This window comes from Calidris pugnax, unplaced genomic scaffold (genome assembly GCF_001431845.1).
Source record: "Calidris pugnax isolate Ruff unplaced genomic scaffold, ASM143184v1 scaffold16, whole genome shotgun sequence".
In the NCBI taxonomy this organism is placed as follows: Eukaryota; Metazoa; Chordata; class Aves; order Charadriiformes; family Scolopacidae; genus Calidris; species Calidris pugnax.
In genome coordinates, this window is record NW_015090847.1 from 209,835 (window position 1) to 227,001 (window position 17,167).

At 39.8% G+C, this 17,167-nt stretch overlaps 1 protein-coding gene across 1 annotated transcript in view; it reads left to right on the forward strand.

Annotated features, from left to right (window-relative positions):
• UBA6 (ubiquitin-like modifier activating enzyme 6) overlaps window positions 1-17,167 on the forward strand; it is a 58,386-nt gene that overhangs the window by 19,926 nt on the left and 21,293 nt on the right. The window contains exons 13-28 of the mRNA XM_014943123.1: window positions 4,674-4,750; window positions 5,628-5,694; window positions 6,086-6,229; window positions 6,913-6,980; window positions 7,260-7,338; window positions 7,545-7,625; window positions 8,000-8,077; window positions 9,542-9,723; window positions 11,270-11,375; window positions 12,466-12,555; window positions 12,666-12,746; window positions 13,435-13,563; window positions 14,775-14,826; window positions 14,932-14,995; window positions 15,844-15,913; window positions 16,580-16,651. Of these exons, the coding sequence (XP_014798609.1) occupies window positions 4,674-4,750; window positions 5,628-5,694; window positions 6,086-6,229; window positions 6,913-6,980; window positions 7,260-7,338; window positions 7,545-7,625; window positions 8,000-8,077; window positions 9,542-9,723; window positions 11,270-11,375; window positions 12,466-12,555; window positions 12,666-12,746; window positions 13,435-13,563; window positions 14,775-14,826; window positions 14,932-14,995; window positions 15,844-15,913; window positions 16,580-16,651 (1,440 nt within the window). The remainder of the gene's footprint in view (window positions 1-4,673; window positions 4,751-5,627; window positions 5,695-6,085; window positions 6,230-6,912; window positions 6,981-7,259; window positions 7,339-7,544; window positions 7,626-7,999; window positions 8,078-9,541; window positions 9,724-11,269; window positions 11,376-12,465; window positions 12,556-12,665; window positions 12,747-13,434; window positions 13,564-14,774; window positions 14,827-14,931; window positions 14,996-15,843; window positions 15,914-16,579; window positions 16,652-17,167) is intronic.

The window sequence follows — 17,167 nt, forward strand, 5'->3', positions numbered from 1 at the left end:
AGCTTGTTCTGATTGGCTGACAAGTCAAGGAATGACTATACATTTTTGTATGTGTATATATATCCTCTAATTTATAATCTGATACTTGAGTTCAGTTGAACCTTGCTGCTACTCCCTGAAGCTGCACCTCAATACCAAAACCACCATCAAGCAGCTGTTCTTGTCCTGTGGACAGGGTTGAGGTGACATTCTGTCCCTAAATCAGGGAACAACTTTCTCTGGTCAACTCATTTGCCATTCTCCATGTCACAGAGAATAATGTAGTCTGCTGTAATTAAGTTTTACGCTACTTAACCGAAATCTTTCTAGTACTGAGAGCTCAGGAAGGGATAGTCGGAGACTTTATAGGCCAGGCTTGCTTGCAAATCCACTATGTTACAGCCTGAGCTGCACCACAAGGTTTTGATGAGCTGCCCTCAAACTGCAGAGGTGTCTCTGTATGCATGGGGGGTTGGCATGGCATCCTGTAACAGGATGAGGTGTTGAAGATTCCTGCGTTTGCTTCTGATCTGCTTGAGGCTGGGGCTTTCCTGTATTTAAGGATGTCCAGCTTTGTAAGCTTCCTAACTTTCCAGAATGAGTTTGGGGTGTCCTTTTTAAGGAGGGTAAATGGAAAGGAAGCGTGGAGTAGTAAGGACCACTCACAAGATCTTATTTCATAATGTCTGTGAAAATTTCTTTGTACATATAGCCTAGTTTAGGTTTGGAAAAAGGAGGTAAGTTTGCTACTACTTCAGAACAGAAAAATGAATTTGATTGCTAAGACCTAACAAATGCAGTTTGCTAACTTGCTAAGAACTAAGAGGTAAAAAGGAGGTCTGTGTTATGAAAACTTAAACTGAAGATAATAGAACTGAAAAAGTTATCATAGGTAACTCTCTTGTTATGGCAGAACTGAGGTGCTAAAACTATTAGAGGCTGCAGTTTCAAGAGGCAAAAAGCTATGTGTCCATGATTAAGCATGACTCCTTTACACAAGACACTTTCTTCCTTGCTAACTTTGCCACTTTCACTTTCAGTCAAATCCTGGTATTGTCACTTGCCTTGAAAATCATCCCCACAGGCTTGAGTCAGGACAGTTCTTAACCTTTCGGGAAGTTAATGGAATGTCCTGCTTAAATGGATCCACACACCAAATAACAGGTAAACTGTTGCTGACTAATTTGCAAGGTATTTATTTTTTTGGCCTGTTCTAGCACACTGTAGTGGTAGTTACTGTAGCCAGAGGACTGCTTGGTGTTATGGCAGAGCTGAGGTGCTAAAACTTTTAGAGGCTGCAGTTTCAAGAGGCAAAAAGCTACGTGTCCATGATGAAGCATGACTCCTTTACACAAGACACTTTCTTCCTTGCTAACTTTGCCATTTTCACTTTCAGTCAAATCCTGGTATTGTCACTTGCCTTGAAAATCATCCCCACAGGCTTGAGTCAGGACAGTTCTTAACCTTTCGGGAAGTTAATGGAATGTCCTGCTTAAATGGATCCACACACCAAATAACAGGTAAACTGTTGCTGACTAATTTGCAAGGTATTTATTTTTTTGGCCTGTTCTAGCACACTGTAGTGGTAGTTACTGTAGCCAGAGGACTGCTTGCTTATGCAAACTGCCAGTGAGCTTGAACAAAAAAATTGCTTTCTGGTGCAGAGGTCTTCCTAGTGTTGTCTTGACTCCATTTCCATTTAGTAAAGTTTTTCCAAACTCATTTTGCTGTGTAAGGAGCAGTGGGAACTCTCAGCTAGTGGAAACAAGTTGGCAGGCTCTGAGGTTTCCATCATTAGTTTGTTGACAAACCTGTTTTGTTTTTTGGAGGGCCCAGTAATGCCTGTGCTTCTGTCATGGTTTTGGACTAAATTAACACCACTTTGTCACTGTTTGCCTTGGAGTTTTTTGGGTGACAATTTAAATGTAGAGGGATGCATTGATATCACTCTCTTTCTGAGCATGCTTTTGAAGTGATTCTCATGATTTAAAGTTTACCCTGCTTTGGTCTGCATCATGCATGTCTCAAGGCATACTGCTTGCTTCCTTTTGGATGCTGGGGAATCCTCCAGTTCCCAAATCTGAATGCCTATTTGTCTGGAGCAGAAGAGAGAGCGGGTAGGTGGGGGGTGGTTGGTTGTTTTCAACTATTTTGTCATCTGTGGGACAACCAGTACCCTTGAAACATGTGGTTGAGTGTGTTCTCTCTGTACCCTTTTGTTTTGCTACTGCTGGTGCTGTTTGGTTCCTTCCTCTTAATCACAGCCCAGCTGCTGGTTTTGGTTTTCCGTGAATCAACAATTTCTGTGTCTTCTTGCTTTATCTGAACAATTCTCCAGGTGGTATGAGAGGAAAGATGGGACTTAAATGCTCCAGCTGCCCTTTCTAATCATCCGCTGTTCTAGTCATGGGGCTAAAATCCTACTCTGAGCAATATACTGGACACTGCAGTGTAAATAAAACGAAAGCAATTTCATTTTTGTTACAGAGCTGCAGTCATCAGAATTCTTGTTAAATCTGCTGCCACTTTAAAAAGCTTATTTCATAACGGATCACATGAAACTAACACTTTAGCCCAGAAACTGGCAGAGAGGGACAATCCCGTTAGGAGGATCAGCTGTGTTTACGCTTTCAAAGCAAGGTTCAAAGCAAATCACAGTGTAAAAAGCATTGGCAAAACCCCACCGTGTTGTATTCAGAATTACAGCATCCGATGATGCTTTTAATTATCAGTCACTGTTTATTCTTTTCACTTTCCAGTGGTGTCACCTTACTCCTTCAGCATCGGCGATACGTCCGATATGGAGCCTTACTTACACGGAGGCATTGCTGTCCAGGTGAAGACACCCAAGACGTTTTATTTCGTAAGTGTGGGCTTGACATTACTGGGTTCTTGAGCACTAACAGCCTCAGCTCTGGAAGTAGAGTTCATCAGATGCATGATTTGGTTACCCACCATTTGGCTTTACACCAACTTTATTGGGTAAGAATAGCGATACCAATTTACTAAGCTGTGGAGAGCAGGAAATATTTCAAAGTTACCTGCCAGTGTTGAGAAAAAAATAATTATTGTCAACCTGTCCCTTTACTGCTGGAAATTCTGTGAAGGTCTACAAATATGTGATTTTTTAGCAGCCTTCTGAGAAGAAGAGACAGTTGGATAAGAGGGGTTGCAAGCTACATGGTGCTGTGTGCCTTCCTGCGCCCGCAGAAAGTAAATACTGACTGCCCTCAAACATTCTTCTAAAAAGCTGGGACCAGCACCTGCTGGTATGAGAATGCACAGCTCAGTGTCTTGTCTCTGTGAAGCAGTAGCTTCCTGAGTGGGGAAGGTCCACGAGCAAACAGCCAGTTGCCTGTAGAATCTCTGGAAGCCGACCTCAGAGCAGTTTAAGAGATGGGTCTTGCCACTGGGAGGTGAAACATCTCTCTGACCATTTTTGATTGACAAAACTTAGAGAAGATGCATAATTTTATGCATCTTTTTTGTCATTAATAACGGAGAGAGTAATACCAGTACCAGTTAGAAAGAGTATTTGCTTCTTAATCTCTCCAGGAAGAGTATCATCTTGGCAGGTAGCAGCAACTGTCGTGTCCTTAAGTGGCTCTGTTGTTACCATGAATTCTATTTTTCCAGGAACGGTTGGAGAAGCAGATAACAAATCCATTATGCCTTGTTGCGGATTTTAGCAAGCCTCAGGTAATTAACATGCTGGGATTTGGGTGTGAGTTAATGTTAAAACTACATGGAATCTGCAGCTTTCCGTGTAGAACAGTTAAATATGAGTTTAAAGTGTGAAATAAGAGTTGAGGTGTCAGTTTGGGTGGTTACACAGAATACACATTATGGTTTAGATCACCACAGAGGCTTGTTATCCGGGATTTGCCCCAAGTAAATGCATAGCTCAGCCCCCTCTGCTGTTTAAAATCCCCATTTTTGGTGTTTAATTCATGGGTTTGTCAATTTTGCAAGTGACACAATGGTTTTTCCTCTATATTTCTTGGTGTTTGGTTGATAAAAATCACACTGGCGTCAAAGCTGGGATAATCAGAAGAAGGTGGTCATAGATTTGTGGGAAACTGGAATTAACAGTGCAAGAATACTTTTTTTTTTTCTCTGAAAAAATGATTCAGAGGTATTTCTAAAATCTGAGAGGAAGCTAAGAGTATTTGCCTCTAACACAATTTTAGTGAAGTATTATGGACGTGCAAGGCATGTAGGTCTCAGGCTCATTAAAATTTTAAACTAAAAATGTTGGTCTAAGGATTTTTTGTTTGTTTGATAATGTAAGGTCTGACTTCCCTATTTGACCTTTAATACTGGGCTTTGGTATTGATATTTGGCAAAATGCAATGTAGTTTAGTGTCAAGTTAAAAGAAGATTACTGCATTTTCCAATTTCAGCACTAAAATCTTTTGGGGACTCTTCAGCTGAACTTAGCTGAAGTGGGTGCTGAGTGTGTGTGAAGAGTATTGCATTACCACTGAGTAATACTTTGTAATCCCAGTTTTTAAAAACATTAGTGTAAAGTATTTCAAATTCACTTTTTTAATGCTATTTAAAAACTTTTTTTGAGCGCTACGGTTAAGAGACAAGGGAGTGAACTGGTATCATAGGAGTTCAAAGGTGCTTTTTATTTCCTTCCTTATTCTCAAGCTCGTAACTGATCAACAGCTATTGTTGTCCTTTAACAGGCACCTTTGCAGATCCATGTTGCCATGCTTGCCTTGAACCACTTCCAGGAGAACTTTGGTCGCAGACCGAACATCGGGTAAGGCAGAAGACTTGTTTCCACTAAGCCTTGAATCAGACAGATCTCTCTTTTTATTGTAGTTACTGGTTTGATGAGCAGCAGGGTACCTTGTCTGTCTGGTATTTAATAGATGACATAGGAATGAAAAGTTGAAATCCAGCTGAAAAACCTTGCCTAATGTATGTCTGGGTTTGTAACAGGGCTTTCCCAAATAACAGTGGCATTTTCTGGGCCCAGGTAGACAGAAAATGCTTTTGGAGGAAGTCTTTCTCTTTTCCAGTTTTTTTTCAGATTGTGGGGTTAACATGGAAGAGTTATTTGAGTGGTGATTCCTGAATTATCCTGTGGCTCACGGATTTAAAAAAAAAAATAAAAACTCTGAAGGATTTGGTTTTCATTTTCCATATTTTTTTCAGCTGTAGTTCTTGATGTGCATAATTTTGAGTTATGGATTTAAAAAAAAAAAAGTCTGAAGGATTTGTTTTTCATTTTCCATATTTTTTTTTTCAGCTGTAGTTCTTGGTGTGCGTAATTTTGAGTTAAACGGGACAAAACTACTTCACGGATTTAAAAAAAAAAATAAAAACTCTGAAGGATTTGGTTTTCATTTTCCATATTTTTTTCAGCTGTAGTTCTTGATGTGCATAATTTTGAGTTAAACGGGACAAAACTACTTACAAAGTATAAATCTTAAGATGGGACATGCACATGGGCTTTTCCACTGAAACTCCTGGTTTTGAGCTAACCCTGGATAGAAGGGCATCTTTAATCTTCGCTGTTAAAACCGATATAAATGTCTAAACTCTTCCTACTGTATTTTTTTTCTGTTAAATATATTTCTAGAAGGGCTCTGGAATGTTTAAGTGATTGTTACTGTTTCTACCCCGGTGTCTAGATGCCTTCAAGATGCTGAGGAAATGCTGAAAATAGCCATATCTATAAGTGAAACACTGGAAAGCAAAGTGAGTAAGGAATCATCGTCATGATGAGTCACTTTTGATGCGCTTATTTATTTGCCTAAAGGTCATGTTTAGTTGTTGGTCCTTGTTCTGGTTGTTGTGTCCATCTTTAGATGGATCTGTTGGCTTTCTGAAGCGAGGAAGCAGAATGGTGTTTCAGTGCAGGTTCAACCAAACCTTCACCTGGCATGAAGGCTGAATCCTGGTGGCTGTGTGAATCCAGTTTTTATACAAATACAGGTTATACAGTGGATCCAGCCTGTCTTGGCTGGAAAGCTTTTTGCTAGTCAGAGTGAAATGATTTGTCTTTTCTGAAGAAAATAATTTATGACACTGCCAAGCACTGACTTGCTCGATGGAATGGATAAATGTGCTGTTATGTCTTATTTTTCAGCCTCAGGTGAACGGAGATGTAGTGAAATGGTTGTCCAGGACTGCTCAGGGATTTCTAGCTCCTCTGGCTGCCGCAGTGGGTGGTGTCGCTAGCCAGGAAGTCTTGAAAGCAGTAACAGGAAAATTTTCACCCTTGCAGCAGTGGGTAAGGCTGTCTTTGGGTTTGGATCTTTATATTGGCAGTGATGTGATGAATGCATGGTTGTGTGTGACTGCTGTATCACCAAAAGAGGCTGAACAGCTTCTTTAACGGGGGGGGAAAAAAATGATTGAGACTGAATTTAGGAAAAAATGTAATTTTTTTTTTTTATGTGCACAATAAAAGTGCAGCCAGTTTTAGTTAAAATTTTCATGTTTGGGGTTCAGGCATCCCATCCTTTTATCCCCACAAGCAAGGAGAGCTTTGGCCTGTCGTTGCATGGCTGCAAAGATGGGATGTAGTCCAGGTGCCAGCTTAAGCCACTGTACATAAGAGCAGTGTTTTGAGACTCTCAGGGTAAGTGTCAGAATAAAGTTAGATTTTAAAACTATCACAGTCTAATTCAGAGGGGTAGCGTGCCTGTCAGAAGTGAAAAGCTTGTGGCTCACATTTCAGTGAGCTTTTTTTCCCACTTAGTGCCCAGTTTCTTTTTCCTGTCCACTAAAACTGCGAAGGAAACTGTGGGGAACCGAGTGCTGTGTCTTCCACTGACAGTAAAAACGTAGTGCTTCTAAATGTCTAGACTCCTTTGTATATAGAAAATATTTACTTGGCTTTTTAAATGAAAACAACATGAATGTTTTTCACAGATTTTTAATGTTTTTTTCTTTTTCCTTTGTTTCTTACAGCTGTATATAGACATGTTGGACATTGTGATGCCTCTGGAAAAGATGGGCTCTGAAGAATTTCTCCCACGGTGAGTATAACTGCAGTCTGCTGTTTTATGTGGTGGTCACATCTGAGTCTCAAGCAGGCACAGAAGATGCCTTTGAAAGTTAGCTCAGTGCCATTTGCTGGTGGGACAGCTTAGGGGTTGAAAATATGTGTCAGATTTGAGCATGGGAGGACTAGGAATTATAAGGGACTGGGTCTGGTTTTCTTAGTTCATGTCGAAGTGCAGTTTGGCGTCAATGATGCTACTGTGATAAATGACAACTTAGTAGTCTTCTGTTTTTTGTCTCTTGTGCCTGCACAGGGGAGATAGGTATGATGCCTTGAGGGCTTGTATTGGAGAGTCTCTGTGCCAGAAGCTGCATGATTTGAATGTTTTTTTGGTGAGTATGACCGACACTGTTACTCTTTTTTTTGCACGTGCTTTGTCAATACATCTAACATACACTGTCTTCAAATAATGAAAGCAGCTCTGATGATGTGTGCCACAGCAGAATAAATGGCCAAAAATTGTAATGGGACTTGTCTATTATACTTGTCCTCATAGTTTTTACTTACATTTCTGACTCTGAGAATGTCATTTGTTTAGGTTGGCTGCGGAGCTATAGGCTGTGAAATGCTCAAAAACTTTGCGCTCCTTGGGGTCGGTACTGGGCAAGACAAAGGATTGGTAAGTGACCTGTTAACCTCACTTTGCTTATTAAAAAGTACTGTTACAATGAATAATTCAATAATTAGACTACTTAATCTGACATAAGCCTTAGACTTTTAACATTTTTGATCTCTGCACAGAGGGTAGAATGGCCTCAGCATAAAGTGGACGTAGTGTGCAATTAGAAGCAGAACACACTTGGAGCAGCCTTGCTGTATTTTTGATTTCAAAACAAAATTTATCAGTCAGTATAGGCAGAGCTGTTACCTACAGTGAATGCCAACAGGAGTGCCTTGTTTTGACAAGTTTCCGTAGAGATTCCATCAAGATTATTGCTCAGTGCGACGCTTAAATTGTAACTTCAGCTGTTGCTTTTGCCCCTTCTGACTTAGGTTACAATTACAGATCCAGACCTGATAGAGAAATCCAACCTGAACAGGCAGTTTCTTTTCCGACCTCATCACATACAGGTAGGCTTTCTTGTTCAATAAACTTTCTGGAATGTTTTTCTGTTTCCCTGTCCTGTGTCCCCCATCAAAAGCTGAACTTGTATGTATTTCTGTCCAGAAAAGACTTAAGGCTGTAATGAAATCCAGTATCTTTTAAAACAATACCTAGAACTACGTTGGCATCCCACTTATCACTAGCATCAGTTGAGTAAAATTGGCTGATCTTAATTTGTAAAGTCTGATCTTCATTTGTACTGTTGTCTTTGACTAATCTCTCAAACTTGAGAATCCTGGCAGTCAAGTCATCAGGTTGTAGCAGTCTGGTGAAGTTCCTGCTGACTGGAAAAGGGGAAACACCACCCCCATTTTCAAAAAGGAAAAAAGGAAGACCTGAGGCAGGGGGGTTGGAACTCGATGATCTTTAAGGTCTCTTCCAATTCTAACCATTCTATGATTCTTTTAATCAGATGAGGAATGCTCTGTTGCATAAGAAGCTGCCATGGGTTAATATGCCAGAATCGCTTTACTATATCATGAAAATTTGGGGAGAATAAATCAAAACAACAAAAAACAGATGACACTGGCAGAAGTGTTCTCAGTGGAAGAGCGACTACTGATAGAACTTGACCAAAGTTGCTGTCTTCTGATGTAATTCAGTCTTTGTTAAGCTGGTAAATAGCTTTGCAAAAAACACATGTACATTTCAGTAATTGCGTCGTACAGAAATTGTTAATTCTTGAGAAGCAGAGAGAATACCCCTGTAATTGCAAACACAGAGCATAATTAAAAAAAAATGTGGCTCAGATCTTGGCAGTGATGGGGATTCCCCTGCCCAAAACCCAGCAGCTGAATTTTCTGCTTCCTGCTTGTCTGGCAAACCTGGAAGGGATTACATTTTGAAGGGTTAGGAAAACGGAAGGTGAACTCTGCAAACTTTGAGAAGCCACACTGTCTTGAGCTTATCCCTAGATAATGGAATGTAGCATGGCTAGAAGTATCAGGGGGGTTAAGAACTCTATTTCAGTTTAGCTGCTGAAGTTGGCCTGGTGTGGAATGCCTTGCAGTGATGTGATTCTTCACAGGTGTTTGCTGTCTGTGCTGCACAGACGTAGTCACAGTAACTGCTGGGTTTCTCCTCGGATGGTCATGAGCTGCTCCTTCCTTATGGCAGTTTGAGATCATGGGAGGCAGCACGTGGCAGCAGTTGCAGTTACTCAATGCACTTCTGCTGCACCATTTAAGCACCTCCACCTTGTGGTCTCTGACACCCTAAATAAAACTCGAGATATTTACTACTGAGGGGGGTATATTACTAAAGAATTTCTTTTATTGTGCATTTTGCATACTAACCTTTCTGTCAGTGAATTGTTGTCTGATGAAGTCGATATGAAGCGAATGAAGTCGATACTTCTGCGTCCCAGATGTCCTTTATCTGAATACTGTTGAGACACATACATATATATATATATGTATTTATACTTTCAGAAACCTAAAAGCTATACTGCAGCAGAAGCAACTCTGAACATCAATCCTTGCTTAAAGATCGACTCCTATATTAATAAAGTTTGTCCAGCCACTGAGAACACTTACAGCGATGAATTCTATAGCAAGCAAGATGTGATTGTGACCGCTTTGGACAACGTTGAGGCAAGGAGATACATTGATAGGTAGGTTGTGGAAAGGAGGTGAGGGCTGCTTTTTATTTTCTTATGTGAATTCTGCTTTTCTATTCTTAATCTTCCTGGTCTGTAACTGTTTATAAGATCTGATAGCAAACTGTTCAGACTTATCTTGCTCCTTTATAGGGATGCAGACTCAGGGGAGGAAGGGGGTGGAAACCAGCTCTGCTGTTGTGTGGCTGGTCCTGTTCACATGGCAGAGAGCCTTGGAGTGTGTGCTTGGAGATTAACAGCTGTCAAGGGCTGATGAGGAGGACAATACTGTGGCGGTCTTAAGGCTGAATTATTTATGTATATGTGTAATATGTATTTAAATTACAAGTTGAGAGATTTCCATTTAAAAATAATTATTAATGCTCCTAATCCAGGTAGGCTCAGGTTTATTGTGTCCTGATTGAACTTGAAATAGCTCTTCTTATTTAATCTCTTCTGTGGCTGTTAGAGAACATGGGAGGCAGCACGTGGCAGCAGTTGCAGTTACTCAATGCACTTCTGCTGCACCATTTAAGCACCTCCACCTTGTGGTCTCTGACACCCTAAATAAAACTCGAGATATTTACTACTGAGGGGGGTATATTACTAAAGAATTTCTTTTATTGTGCATTTTGCATACTAACCTTTCTGTCAGTGAATTGTTGTCTGATGAAGTCGATACTTCTGCATCCCAGATGTTCTTTATCTGAGTACTGTTGAGAGACATACATATATATATATATGTATTTATACTTTCAGAAACCTAAAAGCTATACTGCAGCAGAAGCAACTCTGAACATCAATCCTTGCTTAAAGATCGACTCCTATATTAATAAAGTTTGTCCAGCCACTGAGAACACTTACAGCGATGAATTCTATAGCAAGCAAGATGTGATTGTGACCGCTTTGGACAACGTTGAGGCAAGGAGATACATTGATAGGTAGGTTGTGGAAAGGAGGTGAGGGCTGCTTTTTATTTTCTTATGTGAATTCTGCTTTTCTATTCTTAATCTTCCTGGTCTGTAACTGTTTATAAGATCTGATAGCAAACTGTTCAGATTTATCTTGCTCCTTTATAGGGATGCTGACTCAGGGGAGGAAGGGGGTGGAAACCAGCTCTGCTGTTGTGTGGCTGGTCCTGTTCACATGGCAGAGAGCCTTGGAGTGTGTGCTTGGAGATTAACAGCTGTCAAGGGCTGATGAGGAGGACAATACTGTGGCGGTCTTAAGGCTGAATTATTTATGTGTAATGCATATTTAAACTATAAGTTGAGAGATTTCCATTTAAAAATAATTAATATGTGTAATATGTATTTAAATTACAAGTTGAGAGATTTCCATTTAAAAATAATTATTAATGCTCCTAATCCAGGTAGGCTCAGGTTTATTGTGTCCCGATCAAATTTGAAATAGCTCTTCTTATTTAATCTCTTCTTTTCCTGAGCTTTTCTGTAAGCTTTCCACTCTTTTGAAAGTGCCTAGAGTCAATTCTGGTAGTGTCTGCGAGGCCAGAGTGTTAGGATTACGCTGTGTTCTGACAGTCTCTGTCTTTCCCCATCAGTCGTTGTGTAGCAAACCTGCGTCCTCTTATCGACTCCGGAACTATGGGAACAAAAGGACACACAGAAGTTATTGTGCCACATCTGACAGAGTCCTACAATAGTCATGTAAGTGTCTTAAGACCATGGCTTACCTTCTGTAGCTCGTCCCATAATGCCCTCTGATTCCTAAATTGGTTATATGTCTGTCTAAAACAAGTGCCCTGTTTGAGTTGCTGAAGGAAATAATTGCTTCCTTGGCTTCTGAAGAAAAGTTGACAGGCTATAAAATTTGAGCAGACTGGAGATATCATGTCTGCTATCTAGCTGGTGATTGCACCTCTGCCAACACTTGAAAGCAACTACTGCATGAATCATGAAACACAAGCTTTGGAAAACGTCCTAATTCTGAAGCATTTCCACGGGACTTGTTTCTTTTTCCTTGAAAATTCCCTTTTGAATAATAGTTTCCACGGGACTTTTTTTTTCCTTGAAAATTCCCTTTTGAATAATAATCTAGTCCCACCGTGGCATTGCAAACTGGTTTTGTACTTGTGGGTTTCCTTCTTAGATCTGCTATCTGCCCGCTCATTCTGTTCTTGGTGGATATCACCACCTCCACAGGCAGGTAGAAACACAAGCCTCTGTAGTAGGAATCAGACTACCAGCTTCTACAAGCACGCGTAGCAGCGCTGTTTGAATGGGGAAGGGGAAAGTGAAGTGAACCTTCAAACTCTTGCACTATCCCTCTGTTTAAGGTCTGGTGAAACTGCCTTAAAAAGGTAGAAAATCACTGGTTGAGAACACTAAGAAGTGATCCCGTGTGGATACAGAGACGTGATTTGGAGCATCCCAATGGTCTTGCTGGAGTCCACAAAGAAAAAAAGTCATTCTGGCCTTGAATGAAAAGGCATATTTTGTGTTGAGAGTGTATGTGAATGTGAACTGCACGTCTTGGGAAAGCTGGCTGGCAATTTCTTCTGTTGTTTGTGTTTCAGAATTCAGTTTTGCTTTCCAGTGTTGAGTTTAGACTATTCTTCATAAACAGGAAGTGATATGTTAGTGTTCATAAAACAAATTTTGTTCTAAGCATAAATAAGCCACCTTGTATTCTACAACAGTGGAGTTTAAAACTTACGTAGTCTGTAAATGCTTGGTGTTATTAGTAGCAATAAACTTTAATGAGCCTGCATGTACATGCAACTCTCCTTAATTACAGCGGGATCCACCAGAAGAAGAAATACCTTTTTGCACCTTAAAGTCTTTCCCAGCTGCCATTGAGCACACGATACAGTGGGCAAGAGATAAGGTAAGGGAATAAGCTTACTGGTGTTCAGCATAACTTAATGTGTATTTGGAAAGGCGGGGGATCTGATGCACTTCTTGCAACATGCCATATTTGTTCTTTTTCTTTTCTAGTTCGAAAGTTCGTTTTCTCACAAGCCCTCGTTGTTTAACAAATTCTGGCAAACGTATCCATCTGCAGAAGAAGTTTTACAGGTAGGGTAAATTACAGGGTTTAAACTAATGCTTTATGGATTTTGTTTCTGTTTAAGTTTGATGAGATTTAGGTTCTTTCCTGCTAAAATACAGGGTTTAAACTCTAATGCTTTATGAATTTTGTTTCTGTTTAAGTTTGATGAGATTTAGGTTCTTTTCTGACTTCATTCAGAAAATCTGAAAACTTATTTGGCCAAGTCATTAGTTGATCTTTCATGGGTATGATGTTTCTGGTGTGTCTCATAATTAAGATCCAAAGCCTCATGCGTGGGCTGCTTCTCTAGCTCATGTGTACCCTGTACATAATGTAGAATATCAGAAATACTGAGGCATTGCTGGCAAGTGTATAGAAGATGTCACACTGATGTGCAACCAGCTGGAAAAAAGTGAAGGGAAGACTTAGCTTAAAGTGAATTCAACTATATAATAAAGTAGACCAAATCACTTAATATCTGTTCTTCTGAGTCTATAATGGCCTGTGGTCCATAGGACTGAGTGGAAACAAATCAAGTAGGTCACAGCACCTGGGGAGAAACCTAGTGGAGAAGATCACTTAAAGGGTAATACTTCACAAAATGACCCTCAGCTTCATTTTGCCTATAACTTACTAAAAAACATATTTACTGTTTGACTGGATTGGGAGGAATCCTGTCTGTCTTAACATTTTCATATTTTCTTCTCTGTCCAGAGAATAAAATCAGGGGAAAGTTTAGAAGGCTGTTTTCATGTTATTAAAACACTCAGTAGAAGACCCCGAAGTTGGACTCAGTGTGTGGAGCTAGCAAGAGTAAAATTTGAGAAGTACTTCAGCCATAAGGTAGGTAAGACCTGGAAATGATGTGACAGTAAGGTTTTAGACACCTTGGTAGCCCTAATAACTAGGTGACTAAGTCTCACTTCCATCTCTTAATAAGTAACAAACTGTACTTGAAATTTAAAAATGCTGCATCCCTTCCTCTTTCTATTGTAGTGCTTTTAAGTCTGGTTTATTAACTTAGCCATAAGGTAGGTAAGAACTGAGGGTTGTAGAAAATTTGGTAGCCCTAATAACTAGGTGACTAAGTCTCACTTCCATCTCTTAATAATCCATCTCTTAATAAGTAAAAACTGTACTTGAAACTTAAAAATGCTGCATCCCTTCCTCTTTCTGTTGTAGTGCTTTTAAGTCTGGTTTATTAACTGACTCCCAGTGGCTCTGCTCAGTAGTCTCCATGCAGGTTTTCTTGATATTTTTCCAACTGGTGAGGTATCATGTTTTTCCAGAGCGCAGCAGGGTTATCAGGTGGCTTTTACTAAAGGACAGTGGCTTTTTGTTTCCCCCACTAAACTTTTGCTACTGAACTCATCTTCATATCCCTGATTTTCTAAAAGATGTCACAGAGAGGTTGGCTGAAATAAGAGCCAGTCATTCTGAGAATCTGGCCCACAGTGTTGCTTAAGTGTGTAATTTTGTAGGAAAGATGTGACCATGATGTAATGTATTAATAAACATATCATATCTGTGCATATGGAAGCCCTGGTGGGGCTTTAAATTACTTCAGCTATGTATTGGTGGGTCCTAAAAGCTCTATCAAGATTTCCCATCATTACTAGAAAGAAAGCTTGACTTAGTGTGGTCATAACAATATGTATATGACAAATTTGTTGTCACAGTGAGAAAACATTGCATTCCCAATTGTAAATTGATATGAAAGCACTCTAAAGTGACAACAGGGTGGGGGAAACGCTTGGCTTCTTAGATTAATTGTCTGGCTTGGACTTTGGACAGATGAGGTGAAATTGTCATCTTTGTCCTGTGAATGAATGGGCAAGTCACTCTCTCTAGTCGTGCTTGTGTCTTTAAGCTCTCCACCTTGACACAGGCATCTTAGATTTTCTTAACTCTTTAAATTACTTCAGCTATGTATTGGTGGGTCCTAAAAGCTCTATCAAGATTTCCCATCATTACTAGAAAGAAAGCTTGACTTAGTGTGGTCATAACAATATGTATATGACAAATTACTAAAGCTACTCTGGCTTTTCCTCTAGGCTCTTCAGCTCCTTCATTCATTTCCTCTTGATACACGATTAAAAGATGGAAGTAAGTACAAATGCCCCTTTGTGCCTGTTGTGAGTTCACGGCCTACGTCACGCATTGCTCTTCCTGATTCCTTAGGATTTCATCTTAAGTCTCTCTTCTTACCAGGTTTGTTTTGGCAGTCACCAAAGAGGCCACCTTTCCCAGTGAAGTTTGAATTTAATGATCCTTTGTAAGTATGGTACTGCCCCTGATGTGTTTTATAGATCCCAGTAAGTGCCAGGCAATGGCTGTAAAGCCAAAATAGAAGTTGGACTAGTATTTTATAGGTTCTAGTGCACAATCTTACATTGTGCTGCCTCATACTTTCACTGCAGGTAACTTAACTTTCACTGACATGGGACTGGAGGGTGCTGTGGGAAGGTCTGACAACATCTAAGGTGAAATGGCTTAAAACAACTCATTTCGCTTATTGTGTGACTACAGAATTATGAATTGTTGCTGTCGTACCCCACTGGCCCCGCCGGCCCACATAATGAAATGCAGGATGTGCCAAATTAAATTGAATAGCTAAAATGACCTAGTGGAGGGGCCCCTTTTCTTCTTCTCCACGATTTGGGTCTGACCTTGATGGCTTGGGTATTACAGATAATTTTAAAAATTGATGTGGCTGAAGAATTGAAAGGATTTATGGGCTGCGTATCTACACATGCTTTGAGAAACTGTCTGGATTGCCATTTTTAGTTTGGGTGAAAACTGAGATGATGGCAAATATCAAAGTATTTCTGAGGTGAAGATTTTTATTATCATATTGATGTCATGTTAGCGTTCAGAGTTATTTACTTGACTGCAAAGGTGAAGGAAATACAGTTTTCATTAAATAACTCTTCACTCATCAAAGTCTTCTTCATATTGGGGAGGACTTCTGAGTCTCTCGAGATCTGTCATCTGTTTTGGGAATTGTTTCCCTGTGTGTGTTTTTTTTAGACCAGTTGAATATGATTGCAAAACTTCAGGTAACTGCAGTAAGAAACCAACCAACCAACCAAAAAAAAACCCTTATCTTCCTCTCTTCTTCAGGCACTACGGTTTCATCGTGAGCGCAGCGAAACTCTTTGCGACAGTGTACTGTGTTCCCTTCACAGAGAAGGTAATCCATCCTGTATCAGTGCTCCTGTCGTGTGACTTGGGTGAACGTGTTCAGTTTTGGTCCCATGTCCAGTTACCATTTCTTTCCAAGATTTGATTAAACAGATTCTTAAAGTAATCTATGCTTCAGCACTGACTGTTCAGCAACTGCTTAGGTTTAGTCTTCTTTATTTAAATCCCTAACCCAGAGAAGAAATGGGTAGTGCACTGGGTATTTTCAGTAATCTCTGAGCTCAGGAATTCTTATTTTGATGGACCTATCGCCTGTGCAATATAATAACTGAACTGGAAGATCTTTATAAGGCGCTTTTTAAATTAAGTGTCGTAGCTATGGTTTGTGAGTTCTGTTTTTTACTACTCAACAGCTTCTGTGTTGCTTGTCCTTTGTTTTTCTTGTTACCCTTTTCCTTTTCTAATTGGATCTTCCTGTAAGTTGCATTTATGCTTCAGTTCTGTTCGGTTTTCAAGTGCTGCACTCTGGTTCAATGGGGCAACTGAAATGTCACTTGGTGTTTCAGTGATGATGTTTCACTGAAACATCATGGAATATTTGTGGGATTTTTTTTGTTTTGGTGTTCTTTGAAATGCTACTGGATATCCAGTCTTTTTGTGGGGGTGTTTTTGAGTTGATGTGAACTTTAATTGGTTTTCTTCAAAACCTTAACAGGATTTGTCAGAGGAAACTATTTTGAAGATTATTTCAGCTGTGAAGGTACCAGAGTTCAGACCTTCAAACAAAGTAAGTGCAATATTTAAAAAAAAAGAATCCACAAGCACTGTCCCACATCCCCAGCTACATCTTGCTGATGAGAAATAACACTAATTAAAATGTGTTTTGGGGAAAATAGGAGTGTGGCATCCAGGACTGCTTTAACTTGATATAGCTAAGGTATCTATGTACCAGATGCTAAATGCAAGATGTGGGGTTTTTTTGCCTTTTGCAAATTATTTGTGGTAGCATTGGTTTCCCTGCGTGAGTGTGACTGTAAGTCTGCAAGCTTTTTAAAGTTTATATGAGTCTATACTATTTCAATAATAGTAGTAAAATTTTACTGATAAGCAATTTTAAAGGAATCTAAGACTAGTGTCAATCTGTTACTTCTTTCTAGGTAATATAAAGCAAGTGTCATTACTTTTATGTTTATTTTTCAAGTGTTAATTTCAAAGCAGCTTAAGCATTATTGTGCAGTGGCTAGCATTTGGCATAATTTAAAATCAGCAAACGTTCCAGAGTCTTTTCATATTTTCTTGCCCA